This window comes from Rousettus aegyptiacus, unplaced genomic scaffold (genome assembly GCF_014176215.1).
Source record: "Rousettus aegyptiacus isolate mRouAeg1 unplaced genomic scaffold, mRouAeg1.p scaffold_m13_p_12, whole genome shotgun sequence".
NCBI classification, from domain to species: Eukaryota; Metazoa; Chordata; class Mammalia; order Chiroptera; family Pteropodidae; genus Rousettus; species Rousettus aegyptiacus.
In genome coordinates this window covers 38,466,629-38,493,188 of record NW_023416287.1, presented here as the reverse complement: position 1 = coordinate 38,493,188, position 26,560 = coordinate 38,466,629, and the positions used below count along the sequence as shown (strand labels likewise).

The 26,560-nt window shown below is 40.5% G+C and overlaps 1 protein-coding gene across 6 annotated transcripts in view; it reads left to right on the top strand.

Annotated features, from left to right (window-relative positions):
* LOC107516391 (ubiquitin-like protein 3) overlaps positions 1–26,560 on the top strand; it is a 59,897-nt gene that overhangs the window by 8,370 nt on the left and 24,967 nt on the right. For 2 of the 6 annotated variants that reach the window (XM_036229729.1, XM_036229728.1), the window contains exons 2-3: positions 7,330–7,848; positions 20,507–20,639. The exons of 1 other annotated variant lie outside the window; for it this stretch is intronic. Coding sequence is in view for 2 of the 5 variants with exons in the window: in XM_036229732.1 (XP_036085625.1) it covers positions 7,330–7,594; positions 7,907–7,974 (333 nt within the window). In the remaining 3 variants the exon portion in view is untranslated. Of the gene's footprint in view, positions 1–7,329; positions 7,849–7,906; positions 10,223–20,506; positions 20,640–26,560 lie in introns of those variants that run through there. 3 more of the 6 variants (XM_036229730.1, XM_036229733.1, XM_036229732.1) reach the window with 2 other exon arrangements.

Below are 26,560 nucleotides of genomic sequence, written 5' to 3'. Positions count from 1 at the left end.
TGTGTGCCTGGCCGGCCTCTCCAATTTTGGCTGCTCTTTAGGCCTTTGGCTTCAGACTCACATCCTTTCTAGGGCATGACACAATGATTGGGATTTTTTTTGAATCTTTTTTGATGAGATGCATCAGATATGGACATCACCTCCAGAGATGAGCAAACAAAAATTGCATGAAATTGATATATGTCCCCAGTGGCACTCAGCAGGATCCCAGCTCCTGGAGGTCTTCTTTTGACAAAAGTCCTAGGGAGTGCCCAACCTCTGAGCGCTTCGGGGGTTGCCTCGGAAGCCTAAATCCTGGGGCATCTCCCTCATTCTGTTCACAGCCTTCCTGCCCACTCTCTTATCCTTTTTCTCCTTTATTCTTTAAAACAATCATGTGTGTCCCCCCTCACTCCCTCCCACCATTGTATTTGTTGATGACCTAACACGCTCACACCAAAAGCCACACACAGAAAACCAACAACGTGGGATGGGAGGAGAGACCAATTATGATTGAGGCTAACAAGCAGGGAACACCCAAGTTGAGGCAGGCTGTCTCCTGGGAGACTGATGGAGGCTTATTTTACAAGCTGTCATTCCTCAGTGGTCCCTATTGCCAAACTGGAGGTGATTCCTATTCTCCCCTCAGCCCCTGCACCCTTGGGGCTTATTCCAGATTCTTTATATATTCTTCGTAGAAGCAGCTGCTGCCAAAATCCCTCTCAAGCACAGGTAGAGAGGACAAGATTGTTTTACAAGTACATCTTCACAACGTTATGCTTATTTTTCACATTAATGGCTGTTCCTCAGAACTCTGAGCTTACTGCCAAGACATGGACTGGTCAAATGTCACTGTCATACATGCTCTCCCTCCCTTTTAGGTTTCATTAGAAGGCACTGACATACACATTACACTATTTCTCTCTCTCTCTCTCTCTTTCTCTTACACACACACACACACACACACACACACACACATTTTATTATTAGAAACAACTGATAGCTGGGAATACTGAAAGAAGCAAAACAGGTTAAGTTGTATTCATTCATTCATACAAAACTGGAGGTTGCATATTCTCATCAGGGCAAGTGCCTGGGGTTTACTCTCTTCTGAAGCTAATCAGAGGCAGCAATAGTTCATGCAATGTCAGGACACCATGTCAGCAATACCATATATTTTTTAAAAACTTAAATACATCAAATTAACTGAGAAGGAACATATACGTGTAATGAAAATACACTGGCATATTATACACATTAAAACTTTGGAATGAGAATTGTTTGCTGTGTTTTAGTTCTACTTGCTTAAGCAGTTTCACTTCTACTTACTAAAATAGTTGCAGACTAGACTTTTTCATAGCCAAATTAGCTTTTCCTTTGTTTCATTTGTTTGAAAAGAATACAACACAGGTTTCAAGAATAAGCAGGAATGTTTTTGGACCAGGGTTGGTAATGACCTCAGCAAATCAAAATAGGATTGTATATGTGTCAATTTCAACTTGCCATTTCATTAAAAATGTGATCTCAATCCATTATTTCTTCTCTTTTTGCAACACAGACATAATTTTGCTGGGAAGTTTTTGCTCAAGTAAAGAAAAGCATATAGTTCCTAATTTGAAGTCATGAATGTTAAAAGTACATTACTTGAAAGTACAAAATATCATCTTGGGAAGTGTTTGGAACAGAGGACTATGGGAAGCTAAGTCATGAAGTGGGTGGCTGGAGAACTGGGAAGGGTAGATAATTGTTACATGACATTTTCTGTGAAGGAACAGGGTGAAGTGTCAGCGAAGGCAGGACCTGGGTCATAGGGGAGTTCCGTATGGATGCGAGAGGCATCTTTAGCAAAGAAATCAGGAGGTCAATGTGTATATACTCTAATATAAAATATACAGCCCTATGCTCAAGCTTTCTGGTTCGGTATGTTCTAAAACCCAACCTAAGAAATTCAAAATAAAGGAGAATCAATTCCACTTTATATTTTCCATTTAGTCTGCAATTCTACATTAAACTGAGTCTTTCACACACAGAAAGAATTTCTAATTTTGATGACCTAGTTGAGGAAATTCACCCTCTACCCAAAAAAATAAGTCTATTTTCTTGGCAAAATTGCCCTTCATCCTGCCATCTTAGTGTTTCTACTCTCTTTTCCTCTCTTTGTGTTATAACTGTATTCAATCCAACCAAAATAGAGTGGGGACTCCTGTGCATCATGCAAGGTGTCTCATGAATATGACTTCATTTAAGCTTCTCCATGTCCCACAGGTAGATGTCAGAATTTATGGCTGTTTGACTTGGGTTGGAGAGAAATTAGGAAACCTGCTTCAAATTCAGAGCTCAGCACTGAATTCAAGTCTTTCAAGTCTATGTTCTTTTAACTTCTCTTGGTTTCATATGACCCTGAGCACAGACCTCTCTGATTCAGACCCTGCCTTCACCAGAACCCCCAGGTTTCTATGTGAGCTGCTGCTGGTAGGGAGTGAAGCCTGGAATGTTAGGAGAAGGCTGGAAAGAACCAGGACAATATCAAGAAGAGCGAGGCTTGGATACTCCTTCAAAGAATGGCAGAGATTCCACCCATTTCCCTAAAAGGGAATAGGGTGGGTTACGTCTGGAATCAGGCTGGATTCTTATTTTCTCTTTTGCAGCAACACAGTTAGATTCCCATGTGACCATGGTCCCTCAAAGTCAGCCGAGGTTCAGTCAGGCCTGGGCCACTCTTCCTCATTGAGGCTCCCAGGACCAGCTGGCAATTGCTGGAAGGAGACAGATCTTGCATTGTGATTAGAAAGAAAATGCCAGAGAAGAGAAAAATGTCAGGGGCAGAAAGAATGGCCTGACCTGTGGGCTTAAAACAATACACATAGTCAAATTATTTCTTGAGAGGCGGCCTGTCAGCCTTATTTCTAACTGGGGATTCTGAAGCAGGTCCAGGAATGTCTTGAGAGACTCTTGCTTCTGACCTCCCCCTGACCCGCACCTGGTGGACTGATAGCACAGGTGACAGCACAGCTGGAACGCTTTAGCATGTCCTCACTCCAGCCCAAGCTTCAAGAACAGTAAGACCCTAGCCCCCACAGCATGCCTCCTTCTCACATTATATAAATGCAGATTTGTATAAACACCTGCCTTGGAGGTTTGCTCCTGAATAGGAGGCTGACCTAGGCATGCTGGTCGGCTTCCATCACAGAGGGAAGATGTGTCCCAGCACTCAGTAGGCCTGCAGTCTGGGAGAATAGTACCACCCCAGAAGAATGCTCCTGCTATGTTGCACATGGGCACGTGAGTGTGCAAGCCAAGGATAGCTGACACCTGCTTGCGCCAGGCCCTGCATCATGATGCTACCTAGCACTAGTCTTCCTAACAACAGGGACTCAGGCTAGACATGGAGGGCTCCTTTTCTTTTCAACATATTGGAAACTGAGTTCCCTGGACTGTTTATTTTAATGGCGTGGCATTTTCTTCAGACTTAATATCTTCCATTTGGGGATTTCAGGGGACAACTGGATTCTTAGGCCAGCTGCACAGATAGCGATGTCCAGGGCATGGGGATTGCCAGCTCTTGAAAGTGAATGGAGTTATAAATTAAATCAAACTGCTCACTCCAAACTGGATAATTGAGGCATTAGATTAAGGCAAGGAGAAGGCATTGAGAATGACTTAGTTACCCAAACTCAGGTTAAGCGCTGAGCCTTCTAAACACTACAAGAGAAGAGGAGAATGCAATCTTAGCACTGTTTAGGGGGAAAGAGGCAAGGGATGAGTATCCAATTTGTATTTTGTCCTCTCTCTATTTAAATTACCACTCCCCTCCCACCAGCAGAGTTTGCCAATTAAAGGCCAATCTCTCTTGATTTCTTTGCTTTAAAAGGACATTTTGATTCACCCAGACAATTAAATACCCCTCTTGCCTCTCCCTTCCCAGAGCTCACGAATAAAATGCCTCCATATCTTGCCAGCATCAGACAGTGGGAAGCAGTTGATCTCAGGTGCTAACCTGCAGTTATCAGAATGCCAGACTCATTTAGGGAGCTCAACTCTGGAACCGAAGGTGATCTTTTCATTGATTGTGGAAAGTGCTGTTTAGATTTTGTTATTGCTCAGTCAACAACTAGAAGTAACTACCGGATTTCTTTCTTGCATTCATTTGTTGCGCTCTTGCTCTCGCTCTCTCGCTCTCTCGCTCTCGCTCTCTCGCTCTCGCTCTCTCGCTCTCGCTCTCTCGCTCTCGCTCTCGCTCTCGCTCTCTCGCTCTCTCTTCCCCCGCCCTCATGCGCGCGCGCATACACAAATATATACACACGCACACCCTTTTTCTTCTTCAGGCTCCTAGTAATCAGAAGAAACAACCAGACCATGATCCTTTTATAACTCTAAGCTAACCCCGACCTCCAACAGCTGAGTCTTTTGAGGGGTTCTACATCTTCTGAAAACTCATGTCTCTCCCAAAGGTCATAGCCTCCCAAGTTCCTAAATCCGTGTGGAAAGCTCCTGAGAAAGAGTTGTCCCTTTGGGGCCCCATACCCGGCCACCTCTGAAAGTCCTCACCTGGCTAAAATACTTGCCAAGGATTTTTCTGGGCCGTCCTTCCCTCGCCTCCCTTCCCCCACCGCAGACGTCGCAGAGTTCCCGGTGGGTGTTAGATAAGCCTGTTGCAGTTCAGACCCAGCTGAACAAAGTTGGGAGTGGGGGCGGGTTTGCGGTCTGCAATGCAGGAGCGCGGCTTCTGCACCTAGACGCTTGATCCTGGGTACAGATCTCTTTGGAGATAAAAAGCGAATTTAATTGTTAAACTCACTCTGATGGTCAAAGTTTCAAGGTTCTTACCAAGATCCCCATTTACTCATCAATTACAAATAGAAAAAGAGAAAGCTGTTCCCTTTAGACCACAATTTGCAATTCTCTTAATAGACTTTTTTTTTTTTTTTTTAATTTGGCCCCTTCATTTAGCTCTATCTCTAGGAATAGGTTTGTTCTGAAGGGATCGTCTGGAACATGCACACTTTGTTATTTATTTGTGTAAAATAAATAGACATAATTGTCAGTCATCAACAACAATATAAAAGATTAGTACAATTCCTAAACAATGATAATTTAAAATTCAATAATAATTTTTTTTAAAAGGAAAGATAAAGAACAGTTTTCCTGAAGGAGTTTGACACAATTAGCCTTAAGTGTTTTCAGAAAATTAAGGAACTTCTTTTTTAAAAGTTGGTACTATTTCAAATGGAATTCTTTTCTTGTTTGCTTAAATGCTTTTCACATGATAGTAAAAATATTTTTCAAATTAGATCACCTCAACTTAAAATACAGTTCTCTAATATTAGTCAGCCTCAAGCAAAAAGCTTTTAAAAAGTCTCACAAAGCTAATTTCTGGATCTGTTCTTTCCAAGATACCAAAACTCTAATATCTTGTAATTAATTTTTAAAAATCACCGTCTTGTCCAATAGAAAAAAAATCCTAAAATATAAAAAAAACTATGATTTGTAAATTCTTAGTATTTAAAATAGAAATAGCTTCTACAGTATTATGTTTCATAGTGATGAACATTAAGGAAATACATATTTTTTAAAAATAAGGGATAGCTCCTGAAATTAGGTTGCTATTTTATTATATTAGGTACTCCTGGACAAACTAAGAAAGTGTCATTTCTTTGATCATCTTTCTAGCAGAATTTTGTAAAGTATAACATGCATTTGGGGGCTTGATATATTTATTATGAACCATCTATCTACATATTCGATGAGGCTTACATATTTCTTTGTACTATGTATGGTCCGTGGCATGTCCTGAGGAATCGAAAGAATGACAGATGGCTGTCCAAGTGAGTTATACAGCCGTTCACAGCATCCTAGCTAACGCTATCTTGATAAATATCAGTTTTGACATGACTAAAGCTAAGTACCCAATTTCACTTCATATTTTCCTATAAATTTTATGTTTGATAAACTAGCTTAAAGATGCTAACTAAACCTCTCCTTACAAAGACTATTTCTTTTTATTTCTCAATGTTCGTTTTTATAGCTATGATATGTACCAGAAAAACATTTTTAAGGGAAGCAAATATGTCGATCATTTTTAGATTGTTCGAAACATTTAATGAAATATTTAAAAAATACTTCTGGGAAAAATAGTGCAGATTCTACGTATAACATGAATTGTTTTCTTTACCTCTTTCCTTTGTGCAGTATTTGTGGCGGTCTCCCCACACCTGGGGAGTAGTTTAGATATTTTGTAATTAGTTCACCACCTCTGGAACCCAGGCAAAACCATACTAAGTTCTGAAAAATAATTCAGGAGAAAGCTGCAGCTATCGCTGGGACGCCGGATGAAACCTCCCATGGCACTCTGAGACAAGCGAACTTCTGTTTGGTGTGAGGGGCGAAAAACACGACCTAACAGTGTTTACATGTGTATTCAGCCATGAAATTGAATATTATCAAAGTGTAAAAAATGCAAATCAAATTAAAACCAGGGAAAATTGTCTTTGGAATTATAGCAGCTTCGAGCTTCCCAGTGTTTGCTTAAACTGAAGCATTTAGAAAATGAAAAACATCTAAATTGCCTCCCTGTGTTCCCCGACCCCTAGGTAAGAAATGTGTTCTTTAATTCTACTAGAAGTTGAAGCTCGGGCATCAATCAATCATTCGTTTTAGGCATCAATCACGTTGGAATATAACTTTTTTCTAAAATTAAACGTCTCCCTTTACCTAAGTGTTATTAAAAGTCGGGCCTGGTCCCGAAACCGAGCGACACCCACTTTCCTCACTCCGTAATGAGCCCCAAGTTGCTAGCCGCGAGGGGCGGAAGGCTGCCGCAGTCTCGCCAAAGCCACCCAAGTGGCACGCTCTGGGCGGCCGGCGGTGCTCCACTTCCCAACTGTCCGCGCTCGCGAACCCAGGTCCGTGCATCCCGGGCCGCTTGGCCGCTGGATCCGCGGTGTTGCCAGCCGCGCACCGGATGGAGCCTCTGCGCTCGTCCTGCCGGCTTCCCCACGTCAGAGATGCGCAAAACACGAAAACGTGGAGGGACGCCCGGAGGGGGCTTCGCTTCGCACCCCTAAATGCTCACTTCGCTAACACAGCACTTTCTAGGGTCTTGGTGGAAGAGGCCGAAAAAAGGGAAGTTTTATATATATATATATGTGAAAAAAGAAAAAGGGAGTTATTAAAAAAAAAAAAAAGCGCAATAGGCAGACCAGGGGCCGTCTTCCAAAATTCTACAGCACAGGGAACAGATTTGATGGGGCCAATCTCACCCTGTCGCCTGGGTGCTCAAAACTATTCCCCTCCCCTCTCCCCAGTCTCCCTCCTGCCTCAGATAAAACAGGCACGCCTGTTTTCCTGCAGGTGCCGTTGGGAGATGGTCGGCGCGGCCCTGCAGGGCAGCGGCAGGACAAGCAGGTGAACGCGTCCGGTGGCACTCTGTATGGACCCAGTCTGCGGCCAAGGGTGGAAGCGGGACCCAGCTTGGGTGGAAGCTGGACTAAGGCAGCCACGCCCACCAGTCTTAACTGGGACTGCGGAGAACGCTGCAGACTCCATCAAGGGGTAGTATGTGCTGGTGCGGCTTTGGAACAACTTTCATCTCATTCGATGACCTCTGGAGATTATGGTTGAGCCCCGCCGCCTGTGCTTCCTCCAGTTCTAAGACCCATACACCCTACCCCAGCCTAAGATCTTAGTGTCAGGCCTGGGTTGCTTAAGGGCGGCCTGGTTTTTTCTCCCCTGGGGAAGGAAGATCATTGGTGGTCTCAGCGCCACTGCGTCCTCCCTCCTGGCCTTCTCCTCGGTCCTCTAGATTTGAAGAGCAGACCCTGTTCCAGAAACGCAGTTAACTCCGGTCCACCCAACTTCGATAAAAATGCGGTAGGGAGTGGCGGAAGCCGTTTTCTATTTGAAACCTGCCCTTATATTTCCTTTTCAGGAACCCCTGGATCAAGATCAGCTCAACGGTGGCTGAGAAAACAGACCCATGTTCCCCAGAGTTTCTAGCCTGCTCATAAGTGGTGGCAGCGGTTTGGAGATTTGGGACACTATTTCCAGGGAGAGCTATGGGGGACATGTTTGTTTTTTTCAAAACTCAGCATAGGAAACAGAAGACAATTAAAAGGAAATATTTTTATTTGCCTCGCACATTGTCAGTGATTTGTCCCTGGGGATCCACAATTTTCCCAAGCCTGTTAGTGGGTGACAATGAATGAGTGCCTCGTGTAATTTAATTTTCCTGTCACACTAAATAGAGCTACATTGTAAACCTTAGATCTACTCTTACTGATACGATCGCCTTGTTTTTCCATTTGCACCATAAAGACCCCCAAAAGGGACACTGTATTGTGGCCTCTACTCTTGAATTATTCAAGAACTTAATGACATTTTCCATTTTAAAAAGGCAACTAATTGCCATTGATGTAAAGCATGTGACCTTCTTTGGGTGCTCAGTATGAGAATGTAACCCTCTGTATGCTATACAGGAGCTCCAGAACTTAGGCAAAATAGGGGGAAGATATAAACAAATGAACTCAAAATGGACACTAGAATCAAGCATATTATTTAATTCCACCCCAAGCCACGATGTGTATTTACACAAAGTTCTCTTACCTAACCTAAAATCAGTATATAAAATCACATTAACTCGGGCCTGTTTTTGGACATGACATGGCATTTAATCTAGGACAGAAACATTTAAAAAATTGACATTGAGATCCTTTCATTAACGTGAAATAACTGGGATGTCAAACAAAATATCTAATAATCTGCTCCCCTTCTCTCTCTCTTTTTGCTTTTCTTAATTTAATTACTTTCTTAATAGGAAAAAGAAACTCATACTGTAAAGAAATTGTACCTCAGTATTTACTATTTGAATCAGTCTTGAGTTTTCAATACCAGAATTCTCCCTCTTTAAATTACTTTAAAATGTATGCTTATCTTTCCTCAAAATAAAAAAGCTACCAATGTATTTCCTACTGTCCTTTCATTCTTTCCCCAGCTCCTGTAGGAAAGCAAAAGGAGAGAAAAATAGGCTTCTAGCAACGTTCTTTGGTTTCATAATTCACAGGTCAGCATACAAAGATGCTCTGATGCTTTTCCTTATTTATCTATGTCCGTAGCCAATATTAACCACTTTAAAAGTTTGATTGAATTCAGAAGTAAAATACTTTCTTGTGCTGGGCTGCAAATATTTCTTTTGAACGTTTAAGTGATGTTTATGGCAAAGAATTGTCATTTCCATAGTTCCTTTTAAAATGACACTCTCAGTAAACATACCCTGGCTTCATTGAGAACTATCCTCTCTGTGAATCTCTATCTTGTAAAATTTCTGGAAAAGAATATAAAGTACATTTGAACACCTAACTTGATTTTAATGAATCCTACATTATAGCAACATACTTGACACAATTGCTGTTGTTGCAACCTGTAGACAAACATGCAAACAGAATTCCTGATGCTCCATACGTAGGAGTGAATTAAACGCTATTTTAAAGGAGATTGCCATAAAACTATTACTACCCAAGTTGTGTAATAGAACAAATGTTTTCATGTTTCTTTGAAAGAAACTGGTTTCTTCCTTGGTATTATGTGGTCTTTGTGTACAGTAATATGGCAAAAAGAATAAGTAAAAGAAAAGGATACGGATACATATTTCTTATTGTTAAATTCTTATTGGACATAAGTGTGACATATAGTTGAAAACATTTCACATCGAGAAAAGTTGATGGACTGAGTGGAGATCCACCATCTTGCAGGTTTCCTGACAACCCTTTATGGGGCAAATGTTAATTTAGTGTTACAGATTTTTCATTTAGTTCTCCACATTTAAAAAGGTTTTAACAACTTGACGTGGACAACGAGACAAAGAAGAAATTGTATGTCTCTCATATCATGTGTATACTCTCTCTAGCATTCTATAGTTTATAATCCAGTGTTTTTTCACAGTGACAATATACATTCAAAATGAAAATTTCATTCACCTCTCAAACTGTCACAAAAGATGAGTTACAAGTATTTTTCTTTTCGTCTTAAAGGACAGCTCTCTTTATGTAGGACCACTTGGAGATTTTAAATACTGTGGAAAGTTTGGGGCATCTTTAGGGCACAACAAAGCCCTCTCCTGGACCCATTTCTGGATATTGTCTTCTTCTGAGTGGGTTTCTTCGTTGACAATTTAGAGAGCCAAGAGGAGGGATTTTATCTTCACTGAGCTCAAGTAGATGATTATAGAGGAGTATGCAAGAGATTCTGACTTAGGGTATGTTTCATTCACTTCCAATCTCCACCTGCTCTCCAAAAAAAAAAAAAAAAAAAAAAGTGTGTGTGGGGGGCAAAACAAAACAAAAACATCAACTTTGAAAAGCATTCTCAATTGGCCTTTATAAAGAGTAAACTTAATACCGCAGGGGGCAGGGATGACCTTTTAGTTCTTCATCAATAAAATGGGTTCCCTCTTTCTCCATTAAGCCTGGTATGAAGGGAAATGCTGGGGATCTGTGGTTGAGTCTCTTATATTGGGGGAGATCAAGAGCACTTTGCACTTTGGTTATTTTTAAAGACACTGTGCACACACTAGAAGGGAAGAATGAGGTAATTATTGAGGGAAAATAAGGTAGCTTATGACACATAGGGAGATAAGTATTATCACGTCAGCGCTGTTCGCATACAGTTCCAGTTTCCTAGATTCTAGTAGATGTTCAACCACTGCAGTATGCCAACAGCCTGAGAGTCTTGTCTAGGCCAGCCACAAAGAGCAATTGGTGTATATTTGCACCCTCATTCCTGAATTTCTTTATACCCCTTGTCTCCTCCTTTAAAGATTTTAACTGCTGATATGTTTTTTAAAATGTCAGAGCTAGCAAAGTTGATAACTCTTTGTCTATTTTATTTATCTGGATGTATGCACAGACACATATTTACTGGTCTTCTGTCTGTCCATTTTTCTTCCCCTGGATAATGACATCCCCTGAAAAAAGATAGCTCAACTGACAAGATTACTAAAAAATACTTTTTAAAAAACTCGGTTTCTTCTGTTTAACAACTACTTATTTTGTAATCATAGATTGCAATCCAACTCTGTGTCAGGATTCTGCTTATCCGTGGAGGATTGTTTCTGACAAAGAAATGGTTATGATGTCACTCAACAATGACATTTTTTCTGGTATAAGCAAATGTGTCTGTGGAAGGAGAAACACTCTGTTCTGGTTGTCTTTCATTTTGTTGTCTTTCCTCATGGAGCTCAGGGGTACAATGCTCCTAAAGGATTGTCTGTATGGTGGATGAACTTCATGTGTTATTATACTGGTTCTCTAGGGCACAGAACAAGTGTTTGGGTGATGGAGTAATTAAACCATGGATAAAATATACTTTGAGTTCACAGAGGCTGAACATTCTAGGCATAGAAGGCATTGATTTTGTACTAAAAATATAGGAACTTTTTAAAACATGCCATCAGGATGTCGTTCATTTTTCAAACAAAATTTAATGACTGCCTAACTCTCCTTGACTGCATTCTTAACGTTTTCTCTAGATTTGCTTGCTCACAACTACTGGAACAAAAAGATGAGATGAAGGGAAGACATTTGTTTTCCTAAGATTCCCATGTGACTGAAAGTACATGAGCATCTCCCCATGTTGAACTTTAAAAATCACAAGAATGTCCCTAAAAGGTCATAACCCTGCTGTCAGACTGTTCTGGATGCTTTCTTCATAGTTTTCCATAGTTTTCAATAGAGAAGTAATGGTCCAGGTCCAGATGGGTGCTGTGCATGAATACAGACCTCTCAGGATAAGAGAAAAGGGCACCTGAAAATAAAAATTCAGTCTTGTGCCAAATCTCCAAACTAGTAATTATTAAGATTTATCAGCACAAAGATATTAAAATATAAAAATATTGACTTATCTAGTTGGAAAAATTGATATTATGACAGTCAAGTCGCCCAAGTAGACTTTAGTTACTAAAGTTTGCTATGATGAGTGGACAATTTTTATAAATCCCTGGACTAAGTGAGCTTCTGGCTTAAGACATCATTACTTTCAATGACCGGAAAAAGTCCACAAAATCAGAGTGATTTTTTGAGCAAAATATGGTTAGTACCTATACCTTGTGGGCCTTTCTTTGCTGCCCCATACAGTATGGGAAATGAGCCTCTGCCTCACAGAAAGGAGAATAGTGGCCAGAAGATAAACAGGCCCTGTGAGGCCCCCAGGTGGGCAGAGCTGGTGTACTTCCCGCCCCACCCCCCAGGAGCCCTGAACCCAACAGGGCACACAAACAACCCAGAGCCCACCCACTCTGCCTCTGCCATCTGACCCCCAGGGCACACATATGTAGTATTGACAGTGCTACATTCCAAAAGGAAGGGGGTCAATAGGACTGGGGCATGGCCAGAGTAGAGAGAGTTGAACTTTTCCTAATACCATTTCTATTTATTGGGGTGAAGAAGGCCATAAAAGGAATGGAACTCAATTTGTTCAAAGTAAAAACTGTCAATCCCATGGCACACAGCCCACCTCTCTTTCCCTTTTGAAGACTGAGTGTCCTTCACAAGTTGGCCATTTGCTTTGGGTGGGTGGTGGGGGAGGCGTTCTAACATAATGTGATTTTTTAGTGTGCTTTATCTCTGTGGAGAGGCTTCAGAAGGCCCTTGAAATCCTCAGCCTTAAATCTATGTTAATAAGGAAAGTATTTTTTTTTTTTTTTTGGTAGATGGGAAGGTTTGGTTGGCAGAAATATTAACCCAGACTGCACTCTGGGTAAACCAGGGTAAAAGACCTGATATCGTCTGCAGGGTACTTATTAACTAACCACTGCTCATTTGTGGGATCGGTATTTCCAGCAAAGAAGTCAACACTCAAGATATAGCACTATGTCTCTCTTTTTTTTTTCCTTGACACACAATTTATTTTATAAATGCATCTGCAGGAGAAGAAAAGGCAGCACGAAGGACTGTGTCTTTTATCTCTGGGATATGCAAAGCACATTTATTTTCAGCTTTTATCTCCGGAATTGTATGTTGATCCCATACATATAGATTGATTTTGTTCAGGTAGATAATGAAAAGTCAAGTGGAAAATTACACAATGGCACTCACGATCCTGGTCTTATATCGGTATATAAATTGGTTTATTATTTCATTCTATTAAAGAGGTGCCTTTTCCTTTTTTTCTTTTTTTCTCTTCTTCTTCTTCTTCTTCTTTTTTTTTTTTTTTGTACCAGTAAAACTTCAAAATGCATCATGTTCTCAACCTCCCTGAATTTTCTTTTGGGGGAGTCAGTGGGGAGGGGAATAGAGGGAGGCGATTTCTTCTGCTCTTTTTGCTAATTGTATTGGCTAAATGAGCTTTCATAGGGAGAGTCTTTGCAGCTTTCTGTCCCCCACCCCACTTGGGGGTCATACACGTGGTTTCTATAGCTCCGGGGCCTTTCTGGGCCAGAACAAAGATGTCCATCATACACATCCTGTTACATAGGTGAAATTTTTTTTCACCCTAGACAACTCTAAATTTTGTCACAATGACTGAAGGAGGTGAGCACCCCCTGGGCACCAAGAAGCCAGGGGTGAGATGGTGGCAGCTGAGTAAAGGCCACCACCAAGAGACAGCTCGAAGCCAGAATCCTGGAGCAAGCGTTATTAATAAACATCTTCTGGACATTTGGTAGCCCGTGGAGCTTGCTTCAGCTTAAAGCAATTAATTCAGGACACTGACATCAACTCTCCAGGTCTTTGACAGCTTGGAGCCGAAATAAAAATGCTAGTTCTCCGGGGAAGAGAAGAGGCTGGCTAGCTCTTTTCTGGACTGTTTGCTTATAGGCCCAGAGAGCAACCTTCCTTGCAGAATGAAATGCAAGGGCACAAACAATGTACCAGGGAGAGAATAGAAGATGGGAATGAACAGTTTGAACTATTTGCTCAGCAGAAGGGCACCACAATGCTGGGGCAGTGGTTTTCCCATGCATGCACCGTCTCTTATTTGGGGTCTTTTGTTGTCCCTGTCTTCTTTGGCCAGATAAGAGCACAGCTGCAGCATTGCAGCTAAATAAGGCTGCACTTATTCCCCTAAATCTCAGGGTGCCTTTACTGTAACGGGTTATGCTTGGCTCTTTTTTATTTTATAAGGCGATGGTGAGGGAGAGAATGGAAGAATGGAGGGAGGCGGAGGGAAATAGTACTGTGACATTGCCTGTGTCTGATTCATGATTGTTTTTTTTTTTCTTTCTTAAATTCAAGCTGTGATCAGACACAATCTTTGTGGAGCATTTAAATGGAAAGGTTCAGTGGTTTGTAATAGTCACCAAGCCAAAATGTTGCCTTTTCGTGAAAGGCAGACAGAGAAGGAGGTATGTGTGTTGTGCAGGGAAAAGATGAGGGGTTGAGGCAGAATTTGGGGTTTAAATAATCAGACTTCTCTGGCAGCTGAAAGGAGGAAAATTTTTGAATCAACAATTTAAAAACTGTTCAGACACTTCTGAAAATCATTTTGGAATCCTCTTTTCCACACATTTTGTTCAGAATCCTAATAAATAGAAGTTACTGGAATGAGTAAAAAAGAATGAACTGGAGATAGGACACAAAATGTACTTTCGAAATTGTCATAATTTATACTTTTAATCAGAGTAAATGTCACCTAAAATATAATCAAGATGTTCTTTTGCATTTGTTTTTTAAAGTCAGGACCTATTTAAAATGCCATAAGAGAAAGTAGATGTGATAATAACATCAAAATAAGCACTAAGTGTGGTTTATATTTGATTTTAAAATCAAAATCCAACACAGGTTCTCACTGTTAGGTATTCCCATTTAGTGGGTTTTGCGACCATGTTGATTTTGAGAGCCAGGCTATAATGCTTAATTCTGTTGTAATAAGGTTTGTTTAGCCTGAATTGTTTTATAAGGTGAAAAAGTAAAAAGTTTAACACCAAAGAAAATTAATGGTTTAGTACTATGATTGAATTAACAATTGAATGGCCAGAAGCCCACCTGCAGGAAATACGACGTTTCAATGCTGTTTTTGTTATTGTTTGTTTGTTTGTTTTCACACTGACAAAACTCACAGAAAAAACTCTTCTGTATAATTTTCCTGCTGGGTGGTCACAAAAAAAGGCCATGAAGCCAAAGGCCTCCCATTACGATGCTGCTCTGCAAAGGGCCGATCTCACGTGCCGCTCGCTGCCTGGGAGATGAAAGCACCTGTCGTCTCCGTTCTGCTCTGCGTGGGGGACAGTCACGCGCCTGCCCCCACAGTGGGAACAGGGGCTCCCCTGTCAGGAAACACCTGACATGCCCATGCCAGGCTCAAGACATCCTGTAAAATGTCCCTGAGGCTATTGTCCAGTAGATCTGCTAAGTCGTTTTAATGGTAGTATTACATTTAGTTAAAAGAGTATATGTACTCATGTGTTGTGTGCATGCCTCTGTGTGTGTGTGTGTGTGTGTGTGTGTGAGAGAGAGAGAGAGAGAGAGAGAGAGAGAGAGAGAGAGAGAGTTCTGGCCTTTATGTGATGCAGGGGGATGGGATGGAATATAGGGGAAGGGTTCTATTTAGACATTTGCAAGAGTTTGATAGTGTTATATAAAAAAAAGGATCCTATAAAATACATAAGTTTTGCTATGATTTTGTCTAAACATATATGGATGGATGATAATCTCTTTTTCTTTAAGGCTTGTAATAAAACTATCAAATACAAGTTGTTCTGTTCTGTATTTCCTTTGCAAGCACAACTTTTAAATTCTTGTTTTTAGTACAGCAATATTATCACATAATAAAGGACAAACACACTTTTTTTCCTGATTAGGCACTTAGAATAAATGTATTCCATCTTTATGAAAACCAAGGCCCAGGTGAGGAAATTGTTGTCTGTCTGGGTAGATGTATTTCTTTTTTCTAACTCTTTTATTTTTTCCCCTCTAACTCTTGACATAAAACAAACAAATAAACAAACAAATGAACAAAGAAAACTTGTCCAGGGAAATTTTTCCAGCATGGCAGTTTAAGAATGATCTGAAAATAATGTTGAAACATCGTGGATAACTCAGAAAAATGACTTTCTTCCTTTTGAGATTATAAATTTCCAAGAGAAGGGAATTTTTTTTTTTATTGCCAGTTTCTATAAAGAATACACATACAACGTGTATGCAGTACAAGCTGCATGTGTAGGGAGGCTTTAGGGGAGGAGTGCCACAGCAGAGGGCAAATACACAAATAATGAGTCGAATTTGAAAGACTATGGTCAGAAGCAAGGACCAAGTGATACTGATCTTATATGAAACTGGCTCGGACATTGCACCAGCTGCCACAGGGTTTGATTAATGAGGCATTAAGAAGATCGAGTGACACTTACAGCTAGTTACTTATGGTTCTAAATTCAAAACACTTTGCAATAGATAAAGAGACTCTGCTCATAATGCAAAGTAATTTACGGTGTGTTCCTTGTGGATGCATTTAGCGAAGCAAATATAGTTATGCAGAATTTAAATTAAGGTTGACACTAATGTAAACAGAACCCAAGAACCACTGTCCAATAATGTGATGAGGACACAGGTTTTAATCAAACCTCTTCAACTAAAATAGCAATTTAAATCCTCATCGTTTAAACTGGATAAAAATACTTAAGCCATGAAGGTTGGGGGAAAAGTAGAAATTTACCAGAAAAGAAAAAAGAAACACAATTTGGGGAAACAGTGACTATACTTAGACTCAACAGAAGGATATTTATGTTGATTTAAATATCAGGTTGATTTAAAGCCCAGATTCCATGAATTTAAAGGTATTTGCCATATATATTTTTGTTGTGTGGAATGACGGTTTAATACATTCTGGTGATACTGATCTCAGAAAAAAAGACAATGTGGTAATGAGAAAATGGAGACCCTAAGCTCATTCAGAGGCCCCAGAAGTATTTATTTTATTTAATAAATGGAGAGATATTATACTCCCTTGCCTCCCCCTTCCCCCTGTTGCAGCTGATTTCTATTTGAACTGAAAATTTCCAAATTGCCTGGGGGTGGTGGAGTGGGGACAGGCCTGGTTAACCATCTTGAGGGGTAGCTTTTCCAGGAGGTATATGCATTCATACACGACATTTCTAGGGTTTGCTACTGGGGAGGGGTGTGTGTGTGTGTGTGTGTGTGTGTGTGTGTGTGTGTGTGTAGGAGGGTGTCTGCCCAGGTATTAACATTAATTAAAATGCCAGCAGCCCAGTTTTCATGGCCTGAGAGGCCTTGTGTATGGGAAATAAAATAAGATAGCAACTTATTTTGTCACTTCTGTTGGAAGGAAAAGCAAGTGAAGGTTGGCACATCTCCTAGGGTCTCCCAATTTTACTATTGGCCAAGGAGTAGGAGGGTGAAAGAATCCTAAATGCTCTGAATTGTAATCTGACTGCTCCAGATCATGTTAATAATGTAGGGGAACGGAATTTGTATAAAGTGGTATGTTTTTGATACCTGTTCCAAAGAAAGGGCTAAAATCAATTTGAAAAAAAAAAATAACATTAAATGTAAAGTGCTCTGAAAATGCTGCTAGCAATCATTTTCATGGCCATCCATGTTTTAGTCAAGGGTGAGAGATGTTACCTGAGGGAAAGCAAGGGCTCAAACTCTCTGCCTTTAAGTATGTCTAAGAGGAGAAGAGAAATTTAATACCCACGTCCTTTGGAATTAGAGAAAACAAACTGAAAATGTATCGGTGTAAATCACAGCTCTAAGAACAGTGATTCTGAAAATACTGAGTCTGTATTGCTCTCTGTGTCTAAAAGACAGACTCTTTGATGTCTTAAGGTCAATCTTTATGGTCAGAAGACAGAGAAGCTAGGGTATCCTCGGGAGGTGCCCCAGAGCCTGTGTGGCTGAGGCCCACACACTGGGCTCTACCTCCTCTCTGCTAAAGGAGGAGCAGCAGAAAGCATGCAAGGACAATGGGATGGGAGGAGAGAAGCATGCAGGGCAAACTTGGCATGTCACATGGTATCTTCCAGAATGACGTAAGGCAGGAAAACAATTCCTGGGGTGATGACTTTGGTGTCTCCCACTTTTGGGGATGTCTTGGGCTTCTCTTGGGCTCTATCTCCCAGCCTCCTCACCCTACCTCTGATGCCTAATGTGACTCTGAAGAGCTGTCCCCTAAGGATGTGATGAACCTGGAATTGACAAAGAATGCTGATTTCTGCCATCCTGTGTGTACTGACCAGGGTGGGCAAAGTAACTGCTCACACCAATTCTCAAGACTTGGAGAACAGAAGCAGGTGCTGCTCCTCTGGGGTCAGTTCTGATAGACATTCCTCCCAGTTCTTCATGGGGTTAGGGCTCTCTAGAGCCTCTGCTGCTCATGTCTGTGACCAGCACAATGAGGTTTCCTTGAGTTGGCTTTTCCTCCTCCCTGCCTCATCTTCTGCAGTCTGTCACTCTTGCTTCCTTCCTGGAATACACACACACACACACACACACACACACACACACACACACACTTTTCTCTTTCCAGGTGAGTTGTCCTCCAGTTATTTCCATGCACTTGCTGGTCCCGTCCATCAGTCCATGTTTGAGGAGAACCCTTTAGCTATCTCTTCCATTTTAGCATTCTAATTGTAATTCTGGAGACCTCACACCTCTGAGGTTGCTTGTCACACACTCTCAAAAGCATACGACACTTTCCTGCTTTGATACACTGATTCAGAATTGACTCAAGGGTTGCATTTTTATCCTTGATGCCCCCTAACATGGGTAAAGGTACAGAAATGCCAACTTATCTCTTTTCACCTCAGTCTTTCTCCCTCTGTCAGATGATAAAATAAAACAATTGCATAAACCATTTAAAAAAAAAGTTTGCCTCTAAAAGTTTCCTGGAAATGAATGATGCCAATGATGGTGATGTGTTTTATACTCATTTCTCGTTGTAGATACTTGGGGCAGAATAGGTTTGTGAGCAAGGCCAATGAGTGGTCAGCAGTTGGCTCTTCAAATTCACTGAGAAGCCCTCACATTCTTTTCCTGCTCTGTGAAAGAAATCCAAACCTGTTTCTCCTGCCCTACCTCTAGGTTTGGAATCTCAGTGCAAATCCCAACACCAACAAAGTTGCTATGGTTTTTTATGATTATCTTAAGAATTTGTCTCAAGTGAGGCTCAAGTACTGCCAGGAGAAGGTGCTGGGATCCCAACCTGCTAGCCTGCCGTTCTCAGCTCAGAATATATCACTCGCTTTTCTTCCTTCCTGTTCCCTGTATTGCCAATGCCTTCTTCTGATGTATAAATCCTGCTTTCTTACAAGAACCAGGATCTTTTGCTATGTAACTTTGGGACCAGGGATCTCCATCAATTTCCTCTCAAATGGAGAGAAATGACTAAATTTTTCTCATCCCTTTAAAGTATTCCCTGTTCACAGAGAATGTGGATTCCTTTCACATCAGAGCACCAGGACCTCCCTGTGTTCTGGCCCCTCAACAGCAGGCAGGTCACTGAAGGGGTCTGATTTTGGGGGAATGGCTTTTTCCAGGCACCAGCAGTCCCACACAGTCATCCCCATTGTCGTCTGATTCTGTGTGCCCATGTGGGCCATCTCTTGTCAAATGCCAGTGTCTGCAGTTGAGTTTCTTCTCAGGAAGATCCCTGGGAGTGGGGAGACCCTTGCCCTGATCCAATGTGGATAGCAATGGGTTGGAAAATTATTATTATTTTTTTTTTTGGTCTGGGAATGTCTACTGATAAATAGGTTTAGTGACCAGTTGTGGGATTCTCCACTGAAATTCTAAACAAAACCCCTGAGATGTGCATTCTTTAATGTATTTCTTCTAATAAGCATTTTTGGGACCAGTTCCAGGATCGAGTGGTTTCTCTCAGATCTTTACTTCTATGTTTCCTCACCTCCTTTCCCCTTGCCTTTTCCCTCACCTCCAGGGCCCAGGTTTGGGCTCCCAGGTGTATCTTGCTTCTTCTGTTAGTCCTTATACTTCTAGGCCCCCAGGCTCTGTCATGCACAGAATCTTTAAGAACATTGACTATATAAGAGAACTCACAAATTTAACTTATTCTACAGAATTTTTTATATGTACAGAGGTGCTGGCAGCTTCCCAGTGTATTTACTGAACAAATTCATTACATTGGAACTGAAGCATTCAGGTATTTTTCAGATAAATAGGTTAATATTTGATTCCCTTAAAATGTTGTTTAGCATATGACTCAGTTTTTTAGAGTATCCCCTAACAGTGTGTCTCTTTGTTATTTACTAGCAGTTTTTAAAGAAATATCTAGAGATGAAAGGGTGGATGCTGATGGCTTAAAGATATTTCCGGGGTTATCTGAGCATAGCGGTTATCTGTAAAGTTAGAGCAATACCAGCTGGAGTGTCCATTGGCCTAAAGCAGCAGTACATTTTTCATGTTCTTGTGAAATTTCCAATTCACATTCTTTTGTTACTTGAGAGTCAGTTGGCCAAGGTATTGGCAATAACTCAACTCTCCCTTTCTTTAATTATTTACCAAATCCTGTTAATTCTTCTTTTGTAACATCACATTTATCACTACTTTTCCATTCTCTCTGCCAGTATAGGTCCTTTATGACCAGGAAAATCTTTATGGCAAGAAGAATCTCTTTACAACAAGGAATGTCAGCTTCCAGTACCATCTATGTTGCTACCAGTAGTTGGTTTCTAGAAGACTCTGTCAACATCCACAGAGGTGGGAAGTTTGTACAAGTTGCTTTACCCCTCCATTTATCATTGTACTTATTAAGTATTGCACACCTACATTTCAGTGTCAGTGACAAACTGCATTCTGAACATGGCTTTCATTTTTGAAAAAATCAACTATAGTTTGTTATGGATATGAACATCTAATTTTGAAATTTAAAAACAATTGATGTTTTATATGTATTGATCTACTGGTTATAGGGTCTTGAATTTTCTGCTAATCAAAATATATTAGATTTTCTGTAAGAAAATAAGAACTTGTATTTTCCTGCCAACATAATGGAAGGTATTGAAAATTCACAATAGGCAGATGTGGTAGATGGCCTCTGAACCCACATATCAATCTGAACATCACAAAAAAAGGGAGGCCATAGACATTTGCACCTTCTGATGTGATGCAATAGGAAACACTGTATTTTTTGACAAAAAAATCACACATGAACCTAATCACAGATCTAACTCCCAGATAATAGGAGATACAGGGGTTGGAGAAATCTGTTAAACAGCATCATGTGGGTGGTGTCAGTAAAATCCAGATGGTGGGAAATAGGACATATTATTTGTTTTTTCAACAAATAATACAAAGAAAAAGAGAGGAAGAACTTATTGATTAAAAAAGACAGACAACAAGTTAGCTAAATGCCAGATGTGGGCTTTGTTTGTATCATGATTTCAATAAAGCACCCTCCCTCAATAGTATGAGATAATTGGGGAAATTTAAACGCTTAAGAGCTATTCACGAATTACTGTTTGCTTTTTAGATGTGGCAATGGCATGTGGCTATACTTTTTAAAGACTGTATCTTTTAGAGTAGCATTCAAGGAATTATTTAAAGAAGGATGATTTAATATCTAGAATTAACTTTCAAGTGAACTAGCTGGGCAAAAAGTGGGTAGAATAAAGACGAATCAGGATTGGCTGTGGGTTGGTAATTGTGAGATTTACTATTCACTCTAATGTGTTTGAAAATTTCCAAAATATAAAGTGAAAAAAAATGGGGATCATGTTCATTAAAATATTTGCCCCAAACCTCTCAGCAGTTTAACGTTAGAGATAGATGGGAGTTTGAAGTGCCTGTCTTCTGGTCCATTCAAGCCACATGCACTTCTTGATTCTCTTCAATTTCCCTCCTGCTGACCTGGTTGAAGAAATCCTCTCGAAGAGATGCTGCAACTGCCTTGCTGCTGAACTTCTTCCCAAATCCCCCACTGTTTTGTTTGCTAATAGCATTTGCAAAGGTTGAACTTTAAATCACAAACCCAAAGACCATATCTCTGTGACCGTGGCAATGGGAGATCCCATGCATCAGCCTTTCCTTCTGAAAAGTCTCATTTCCTTAGTTTCCATGATAATGCAGCTAATGATTTTCTTCCGATGCTGTGATCATGTCCTTAACTAACTGCCATTCTCCTGCCAGCCATCTATGGAAGCCACTCTGTGGGTCCAGGGTTCAGCTCTCTGCTCTTTCTTTTTCTTAACTATTCCATCTGAGAGGTTTCATTTTCTTTAAGTATAGCCATTACTTTACATTACTTTAGTGTAAAGGACTCTCCGCTCAGCACCTAGCCTCATCTCCCTCTGAGCTTTTTCATCTCACTTCATAAACTGTTCACCAGACATTCCTACTTGGAGTTTCTGTCATTACGTCATACTCAGCGTGTCTTGTAGAATTACTTGCCTCGCCCTCTCCTTCCATATTTCCTGAGGTACCATACTTACTGTGAGCTCTTCTTTCAGAATGTCTCATTTCATGTTGATCTCCATTTTCATCTTCATCTCCAACGCTCATGTTCAGGCCCCTCTATCTCACCTTCTTGCTGGGTGCTCTCTGGACTGGCATCTGGAAAGTATTCCTGAGCTTCTCTGTCCTTGTGCTCATACCTCTGAGGCCATCAGACAGTTCCTATTTCTTGTAAGATGATATTCTCAACTTGTCTTTCCATCATCTTCTATCTGATCTCAAACTACTATTTCAGTCTCATTTCTCACCACACCAACTCCACACTAACTTCCTAAATGACGACATCTTTCCCCAAAGTTCTGAACCTTTCTAGCTCCTTTCTCCTGGAGGTGAGGCAAATTCTACCTATGTCTCAAGACCCAGATCTCTGGCAGTCACGAATGGGGACTCCATCATTAGCTCGTCTTACCTGACCTTCGCTCGGCACATAGTGGAAAAATGACTTAACCAGCTAGTTCTCTACGGTGTGTGGCCTTAAATCGGTGTTCATTTTCTCTTGTCCATTTTAAAATAGAGGTAAACCCAACTTGGATGCCCACAATGTGTGGATAAAACTGGGCACTGTGCTGTGCCATTGGAGCCCTTAACAATTAACTTATTATTTTACCCATAGCTTTTTTTTTCCCTCTCTCAAATGAGAATATAAACCTTATAGGGTTGAGAGTGTCTCACTTACTTTGTGGCTCTTCGTCCTCGGTACAGTGTTGAGAATTGAAAGTGTTCAGTAAGGATTGTTGAGTAGATTAATCATTTGTGATCTTCCTTTCACCCAGTTCTAAACCCAACCCTGCTCCTCTCAGTCACAGGTGTAAAGATGCCTGCATGCCTGAGCATGTGTCAGCAAATTTTTTTGGGAGGTGCTCACTTTCAAACACTCTGCGATTTTTTCCCCAATGAGTGTACTTCTCAGATTGTGTACTTGCATTTCTTGGTTAAAAAAATATATACGTGTGTGTATATATGTGTATGTATATCTATATGTATGTATATCTATATGTATGTATATATATGTGTGTGTGTGTGTGTGTGTGTGTGTGTGTGTGTGTGTCGCTGACTAGGGCATAATTTTGGTTTGCATGGGATAGAATGTTCTAGATGATGTCTCTCACTGGCCTAGGCAAGTTGGAGGGGGCGGGGCCCACAGAGAGGACTGGGCAGATGGATGCTGGGAAGATATGTGACTCATTACATATAATCTCCCGGTCTGAGCCCTCTATCTGCCACTTTAACACATCTCACGTAAGCTTCCATTTCACTTTTTAAATATAAAAGATAATAAATTATCTGAAAGGTAATTTCTAAACATACTTTTATGTTCTAAACATTAAAGTAAAAAAAATGTTATTATTTCAACAACTTTTTATTTAACCAACATATTTGGCCACTTGCCCTGTGTCAACAACTGTTCTATGAACTGAAGTGCAAGTGTAAAAATTATATTATTCCCTGAAAAGTTTCTGACTCAGTGGAAGACAGGCAAGCCCACAGAAAGAGAATTTGGCTACTCGTTTTTCCACATTTTCGGAGTCATGTGTAATCAGTGAATCAGAACAACATCTTTGGAAAAAGAACATATTAGTTTCCTAGGGTTGCTGCGACAAAGTACCTCAAACAGAATGGCTTAAAGGAGCATCAGTTCATTGTCTCACAGTTCTGGAGGCTAGAAGTCTAATATCAAGATGTTGGCAGGATTGGTTCCTTCTGAGGGCTGTCGAACAGAATTTGTTCCATGCTTCTCTTCTAGTATCTGATAGTCTGCTGACAGTTTTTGGCTTGTAGATGTATCACTTCAGGCTTCACAAGGTTTTCTCTTTCTGTGTCTGTTTCTTCACATATGATCCCTCTGTGCATGTCGCTTTCTATCCAAAGTTTTCCTTCCCATAAGGACACCTGTCCTACTGAATTAGGGCCTGCCTTAATTATCTCAGTTTTACTGGATTATCTTTGTAAAGATCCTATTTCCAAATAAGGTCACATTCTGATGTACTAGTACTTTGGACTTAAATATATTTTTCAGTGGTGGGGGCATGCCATTCAATCATAACGTAGAAGAAATTAAAAGGAACTAATTTCAAGTTCTGCACCAAGCTGAGTTATCCTTGAGCATTTCCTTATATCTCTCTAAGCCTATTTCATAAAGTATAAAACCAAGATATCAACATTTTCCTTGGAAGATTGAGATAATCAACTCAGTTAAAAAGCACACAGTATGTGTTCAATAAAAATCAACTACCATCATTATAAAAGCTACATGATATATATGTATATATACGTATAATGCATATGTTAGTCGATTATATTTTAAATTAATTTTTATTTTTTAAAAATGTTCTGGCTGGAGAGATAGTATGATTTATTTGGAGCAAAATGAAAATGTATACATTTTATTCTATATATTTATTATTATAAACAAGGCATAGAATGGGCATAGACAGGAAATAAATTGGGAATTTCAATAAATTTCTCCATTTTCTTGTCTATCTATCTATCTATCTATCTCTCTCTCTATCTATCTATTATCTATCTGTCTATCTATCTATCTATCTATCTATCTATCTATCTATCTATCTATCATCTATCACCTATCTATCTGACTGCCTGTGTGTCTGTCAGTCTGTCTGACTATCTCTTCATGTCCCTCAGTGCAAGTCAGTTGGTTGGGTGATAGAGAGGCCAAGATGGACATACCACATTTCCTCACCTTCAAGAGTTTATACTCTGCAGGAAAGGTTTAAATATACAAACAAATAGTTTTAATTATAATATGGAATGTGCTAGAGTTGATGAATGAAAAGGAGCTAAGAGAACCAAAGGGTGTCATTTAGCTCAAGCTGGAGGCTCTAGAAAGACAGTCTTTGACTGTTAAAGAGTAAGACTCAGCCAGATGAAAGAGATGGGTGGCACTATTTACGACCTGGGTACCATCAATGCTGGAAGCCCAAGCAATTCAACAGCACCAACAACAATCACAATAGCTGACATTTATAGACATTACTATGTTCCAGGCATTATACTCAATTCTTTCCATGTTATTTTAAATTTAACTTTGCAAAAACCTCTGAGGAACCCTCATTCCCATTTTACAGAAGAAGAAGCTGAACATGGATGGTCTGCATGGTTTGCTTAAGATTACCTAGAAGAGCTCATCTTTTAAGAACCTCACAAACTGAGTGTCAGGCTTAGAAAAGATCTGAGAGAGAGAGAATGTGTCAGAGTTGTCAGCAGGGACTTGAAATCAGGGTGAGGGGTTAGAATAGGCACCATGGGGGTCAGTGATAAGTGATCGGCTGGGAATAATGAGTTCAACTGTGCAATCCAGTGAGGAAGATGGACTATAGGGGCAAACATGGGGCTGAGGAAATGAGGCGGGAGCTGTCTCAAGTTGTTCTGAGGACTTCCTGGGGTTCTTGGTCTTGGATCTCCCCCAGAGACAGTCTGCAAGAAGTATTATCAAATATGTCTCTGGCAACAGCTACAGGATGAACACTCAGTTGCAATGGGAAACCTAACATGGGAATCTCATTTGATTCAAATAAAAACACACAACTTATTAAATGCCTGCCAGGAGCGGGATGGTAAGAGGCAGGAATTTTCTAAATTTTGTACCATTTAATCCTCTCAGGAACCATCTTCTGCCTTAACAGTTTAAGAAAATCAGGGCTCTGCAGGGTTCAGATTCTTGTCAGGTGCCTTGTGGTTTAAGTGGAAAAGCCTCATTTCCCGCTTAGGTCAGTTTGACCTCAAAGGCCATACTGACCACCCATGTACCCTGGACCCACCTTCTGTTTAGTCCAGGGAGTGAGGACTGAAGCACAAGTATGGCCCGGCAAACCTAGGGACTGCATGCAGGGTCATTTTGCTATGTAACGCCCTCGCCTCCCCATTATTTGATGGGGGGTAAGGATAAAGAGGTAGGTGGTGGAGATCCTCACAGGGTCCTCCTTGTTTCCAAACTGTCAGGACCAATAATGAATTTCAATTATAATAAATTTTTGCTGTTTTACAAATTTTGACCTACTGATGCAGTTTTGCTACTGGTCTGACCTAATAGTTTTAACAAAACTTCCAAGAGACCTTCACAATCTATTTTATTTATAAAAGCTTTTCTTGAACTCTTGAAATCCTAGTTGTCTCAGAAGAGAGATTCCAGAGGAATGAGCGAAGTACAA